The following is a 5,888-nucleotide window of genomic DNA, read 5'->3' as shown; positions in this document are numbered from 1 at the left end:
TTTGGGACTCTCTGAGCTTCTGGAATTTCCTGGAAGTCTATTTCCTTTGCCAGATTGAGGAAGTTCTCCTTCATTATTTTTTCAAATAAGTTTTCAATTTCTTGCTCTTTCTCTTCTCCTTCTGGCATCCCTATGATTCAGACGTTGTAACGTTTAAAGTTGTCCTGGAGGTTCCTAAGCCTCTCCTCATTTTTTTTTTTTTTTTTGAATTCTTGTTTCTTCATTCTGTTCTGGTTAAATGTTTATTTCTTCCTTCTGGTCCAAACTATTGATTCAAGTCTGGGTTTCTTTTCCTTCACTGTTTGTTCCCTGTGCATTTTCCTTTATTTCACTTTTCATAGCCTTCACTTTTTCCTCTATTTTGCAACCATACTCAACCAATTCTGTGAGCATCCTAATTACCAGTGTTTTTGAACTCTGCATCTGATAGATTGGCTATCTCTTTGTCACTTAGTTGTATTTTCTCTGGAGCTTTGATCTGTCCTTTCATTTGGGTCTTTTTGGGGGGGAGTCTAAGCGCACCTGTTACATCTAAGGGGCAGAGCCTGATCTTCACCAGGGCAGAGCAACCCACTTCACTGTGTTGTGGTACTGTATGTGGGGCAGGGGTCCAAGAGAAAACCACTTGCTTGGTGAGCTTTCAGTCACTTCCTCTGCTACCCACAAGCAAATTGGGCCCTTCTGGTGCTGATTCCCAGGTGGATGGGTTTGTGTACATTCTAGAACCCTGTGGGTCTCTCAAATGAACTCTCCTGTGAGACTGGGAGTTTCTCCCACTACCTCAATCTCCATAGGCTTTTTCAGTCAGCAGTTTTGAGGCTTTATTTTCCTGCACTGGAACCCTGGGTTGTGCAGTCTGTCTTGCTCCCCACTTGTTCCTCCCAGTTTATTCACATGCAGGTGTGGGATCACCCACTATGCCAGCTGCTGCTTCACCCAGTCCACCAGCCACCACCTTGCTGTGAGTCCTCTCTGCCCCGGCTACCCATCTCCGCCCCTCCTACCAGTCTGGATGAATGTTTCTTCTTTAGCTCTTTGGTTGTCAGACTTCCATACAGTTTGATTTGCTGTCAGTTCTGGTTGTTTTTTTGTTTTCAAATTTGTTTTTTTCCTTCTTTTTGGTTGTGTGAGGATGCACAGTATATCTACCTAAGCCTCCATCTTGGCCAGAAGTAAAAAAGAAAAGAAGGAAATTCTGTCATTTGCAACAACATGTATAAAACTGGAAAGCATTATGCTAAGTAAAATAAGCCAGATAGAGAAATACAAACACTGTATGGTATCACTTATATGTGGAATTTTTTTTAAGTCAAACACATGAAAACAGTAGAATGGTGGTTGCCAGGGGCTGTAAGGTGGGGAAAATGGGGATATGTTGGACAAAGCATACAAATTCTCAGTATGCTTTGACTTCTGAGGACTGAATGTGCAGCACGGTGACTATAGTTAATAATACTGTATTGTATACCTGAAATTTACTAAAAAAGTAGATCATAAGCATTCTCACTGCACACACATGCACACTCACACAAAAGAAAAAGGTAACTATGTGAAGTAATGGGGGAGTTAATTATCTTGATTGTGGTAATTATTTCACAATGTACACATGTATCAAATCACCATGTACACTTAAATTATATACAATTTTATTCATCAATTATACCTCAATAAAACTGGAGGAAAAACAGGAAATCTTCATGGCCTTGGATTTGGCAATGGTTTCTTAAATATGACACTTAAACCACAGGCAAAAAAAGAAAAAAACAGATAAACTGGACTTCAAAATGTTTAAATTTTGAGCATCAACAGACCCTATCTAAAAAGTGAATAAACAAAACATAGAATAAGAGGAAGTGCAGAGAAAAGGAAATCTCAGTGTCCCTGCACTAAAATGTGGATCACCGCCTGTCAACCGTCCAGAACAGACTTAATGGTGTTTCAGAGTAGGAAAGTCAGAGGATACGAACAGCTGCTTGTGCATTCAGTGTCAAAGACCTATGAACTCAGGACTCAGCAGTTCTGCCAAATTCAAACGGAAAAGGACGATCCCTATCTTTTGATAGGGGGAGTGAAAATATCCGCCTGCATAAATAAGCAGCTGACCAGTCCCAGCCCACACACTCCAGGACCCCCAATTTGCAGCTGTCCACCTTACCCGTAGCTCTGGCCTCATACTCACCCTCTATAATAGCCATGGCTCGGTCACTGGCTTTAAGCATCTTTGTCCTGATCCTGGCCTTCTGCATCCCCTGGACCCAAGGTATCAAGGAGGAACCTGCCTAGGATGGGGGAAAGGCGCTGGAGAGGTCTGGTTGAGAGCCTATAAGTAGCCCCTGACTCCCTGTGAACCCCGCCCTGCAGGCAGTAATGGAGGGGCACAGGACTGTTGCCTCAAGGTCAGCACAAGGAAGATTCCCAGTCACCTCGTCCGCAGCTACCGGAAGCAGGAGCCAAGCTTGGACTGCCCCATCCCAGCTATTCTGTGAGTGAGCGCAAGGGGGTGGGTGCAGCTCAGTGGATTGGGCATGGTGGGCAAGACTAGGACAGGCTTGTTAATGCCCATTCCCAGGTTCTCACCTCAGAAGCGCACTCAGCCAGACCTATGTGCAGACCCTAAGGAGGCCTGGGTGCAGCAGCTGATGCAGCATCTGGACACACCACCAGTCCCACAGAAATCGGTCCAGCGCAGTAAGAAAAATAAGAAGGACAAGCCTAGGAAGAAGAAAAAGGGCTCCAAAGGCCGTAAGAGGTGAGAAAACTGAAGGGATGTGGGAGGGAAGTAAAGAAGAGCCTCTATCAGTCCTTCAAACCCCTCTTCTCCCCTCCCAGGACTGAACAGACGCAGACCCCCAACAAGCCATAGCCCTGTGACCAGTCTGGAGCCCAGGAGGCCCTCATCAGCCTCGCCAGGGTTTGGAGCCCCAATCCAAGGGGAAAGAAGCAGTCTAGGAGAGAGAGGACTCAGGGGCCCCAGAGCAGTCCCTCTACCCCCATACTGGCCTTGCCTCACCACTTTTCTTGCTTCAGCCTTCTGTATTTGCAGCCCCACCCGCATGGCTGAGTTGCCCACACCAGGCCAGGCCTAGAGAGGCAGAGGAGGGGATATGAGAGGAGGCAGCAGGACTGTCACCTCTGAGGAAAGTCCCCCAGGACCCTGGACCTGACCCTGTTCCCTGCAGCACCCCACCTCTTCTTTATAAATATGATTTATACATAACTGAATAAAAAGCTGTTCTGGCCTCCTACCCAAGTATCTGTTCTTGTGTGTTTGTGTCCATGGGGAAGCCAGTACCACTAAGGGGTAGGGTCAAGAGCTCAAGCTGACAGATTCTATGTTCTTACCTACCTCAAGAATTCCCTCCCATCCCAAGTGCCCAGACCTACAGATAGTAGAAGGGAAGTTGACAGGTAGGGTAGAAACTTGGCTGTTCCTGGTCTCTGAGAAATTTCTGCCAATAAAGAGATGGTGGACCCAGGGCACATCACCCCCCATGTCACCCCCACAATAGCTCTGCAGGCCTCTGAGACCCTGAAGAGATCCCTTCCCTAACTATGTGCAGCATTCTCTCACTCTCAGCTGTACCAGAGACTGCCTCCCCCTTTCGTTGGGGCCCACCAAATGCAAACCTCCAAGTACTTTTTTGGGAAGGTCCCCAGGAAGGAGGCTGGAGCCCGGGCCTACCTGTAACACAGGAAAACACAAGCCTACTGAAACCTACCCTATGCAGAGTTCCAGCCCTGGGAGCCCCTTAGAGCCTACATTCCCTCCCCAAACCCCCCAAAACCCAAGAGGACTTCCTTCTGTCCCAATCAATAAAGTGGGGTCCCTATCCTCGCCTCTTTGTTTATTGTAGCTGTGTGCTCTCCATTCCTATCTGGGCTTCTTGACTTCCTCAGCTTCCTTCCAATTGGGAAGGTGTCTTCCCCTTCCCTCCTTTTCTCCTCTTTCCCCTGGCTGGGGCCCAGGGTACTTAAATCTCCTGACATCAAAGACTAAGTCTCCTGTGGCAGGTATTTGGAACCCCAGAACTCAGTACTTCAGGCTCCTCTCCTCTCCAAGAAGATGTCTGTCTGGCTCTCTTCCTCCTTTCCTCCCCAGAGAAGAGATTCTCCTATTCCCACTTCACCCTTAGGTAGGGAGAGGGAGAACCCTCAGATGAGGCCAGGCCCTGTGGGAAAGAAGGAAACAGGCCCTGAGATGGGGGCCAGAAGCTGGAGGTGGCTGCCCCACCACCTTTTCCTTCCCCAGGAGACTGAGCATGCCACAGCACTCACCACTTATGAAGTCTTTAAAGTGTTTGCTGTCTGCTCCTCCTGAGGCTGGTGAAGACAGGGGTTCCTCCATACCTATCCTCATACAGCAGGTGTGATCTTAGTCTACAAACATAGATGGACAAGAATTTTAAAATGTTCTTTCAATGAACTTGATTCCTACTCCAAACCCCTGCACCAGAGTGCTGATGAGAAATTCAACATCAGGCACTCCTGGGATCCCATCTGCCAAGGGCTATGCAAATGCCATAGAAACACCAAGGCACAAGGGAGCCTTCTCACATGCCCCCTACCCATCCTATCACTGGACATCAGTCTCACCAGTCAATGCCGTGGCCCCTGTGATTCCAGTGGGTAAGACTCTCCAGGTCCCGGACTCTCAAACACTTAGCTCTTTTTTTTTCCTGAGACATGAAAATTCAGTTATGAAAACCTCTGGGCTCAGAACTGGTTTCCCTAGATACCCCCCAGAGCCCTCAGATACTCAGGCCCTGCAATTTGCTTCATTACAGCCAAGGACTAGAGCCCATTGCCCATGCTGACTGGACCTACATACCAATTCCCTCCACTGTCTTAAAAAATCTCTCTCCAAAACCCTCCTTGTGCCCAGACCCTTCAGGGAGTAACCTCTTTCCAGATTTGCTTTCAACTTTTAAGAAGGCAGAAGGGCCTTTGACATCGAGATGCCTCTAGTGTCAGCCCTGTCAAAATCCCTGCTTGCTCTCAGTCAGGGGTGTTCAGTCTTTCGGCTTCTCTGGAACACACTGGAAGAAGAATTGTCTTGGTCCACACATTAACACTAACAAACACATGCTAACAAAAACAAACACTAACAAAAACAAAAACAAAAACATCTCATAACGTCTTAAGTTAATTTATGATTTTGTGTTGGGCTGCATTCATCGCCATCCTGGGCCACATGCGACCTGTGGGCTGCGGGTTGCAAACCCTTGCTCTAAGTAGAAAAGGAAAAGATAAGCAGAACAAACAAAACTTGTGTTTCACTAAATTATCCTGCTACACTTGCATGTCTGGTATTTGCCTCAAGCCCTGACCTGGGTAAGCATGCAGTATGTTATTTACTCCATCAAAGAATAAATAGTCCCTCTCCTTGTCTGCCATCATCTTTGACAATGTTGTCCTGTTCTTTTGTTCTTCTTTCTGTAAGATGCGTGATTTTTAAAAAATTGAATAATACATACTCATAGTTTAAAAATTCCAAAAGGTTTATTTTGCCCTGGCTGGTATGGCTTAGTGGACTGAGTGCCAGCCTTTGAACCAAAGGGTCGCTGGTTAGATTCCCAGTCAGGGTACATGCCTGGGTTGCAGGCCAGGTCCGGTCCCCAGTAGGGGGTGCACAAGAGACAACCACACATTGATGTTTCTCTCCCTCTTTTTCTCCCTCCTTTCCCCTCTGTCTAAAATAAATAAATGAAACCATTTTTTAAGTCTTATTCTGAATAGTATCCATTTACTGCAACTTTTAACACTTAAGCTACTTCTTTGAGGAGTTAGTGCCATGAGAGAAACATCGATCTGTTGTTCTACTTTTTATGCATTCATTGGTTGATCCTTGTAAGTGCCCTCATCAGAGAACCCACAACCTTGGCATATGT

At 46.6% G+C, this 5,888-nt stretch overlaps 1 protein-coding gene across 1 annotated transcript; it reads left to right on the top strand.

Annotated features, from left to right (window-relative positions):
• The first annotated feature begins 2,101 nt into the window (after positions 1–2,101).
• CCL21 (C-C motif chemokine ligand 21) lies at positions 2,102–3,250 on the top strand. The gene is made up of 4 exons (XM_045840767.1): positions 2,102–2,260; positions 2,362–2,482; positions 2,570–2,749; positions 2,830–3,250. Exons 1-4 carry the CDS (start codon positions 2,194–2,196, stop codon positions 2,861–2,863), a joined length of 402 nt encoding a protein of 133 aa, XP_045696723.1. The 5' UTR covers positions 2,102–2,193; the 3' UTR covers positions 2,864–3,250.
• Positions 3,251–5,888: the final 2,638 nt, after the last annotated feature.

The sequence above is a fragment of the Phyllostomus hastatus genome, unplaced genomic scaffold (genome assembly GCF_019186645.2).
Source record: "Phyllostomus hastatus isolate PE091 unplaced genomic scaffold, TTU_PhHast_1.1 phas_contig_34, whole genome shotgun sequence".
In the NCBI taxonomy this organism is placed as follows: Eukaryota; Metazoa; Chordata; class Mammalia; order Chiroptera; family Phyllostomidae; genus Phyllostomus; species Phyllostomus hastatus.
Note: the sequence above shows the minus strand (reverse complement) of the source record. Positions and strands in the feature narration are given on the sequence as shown.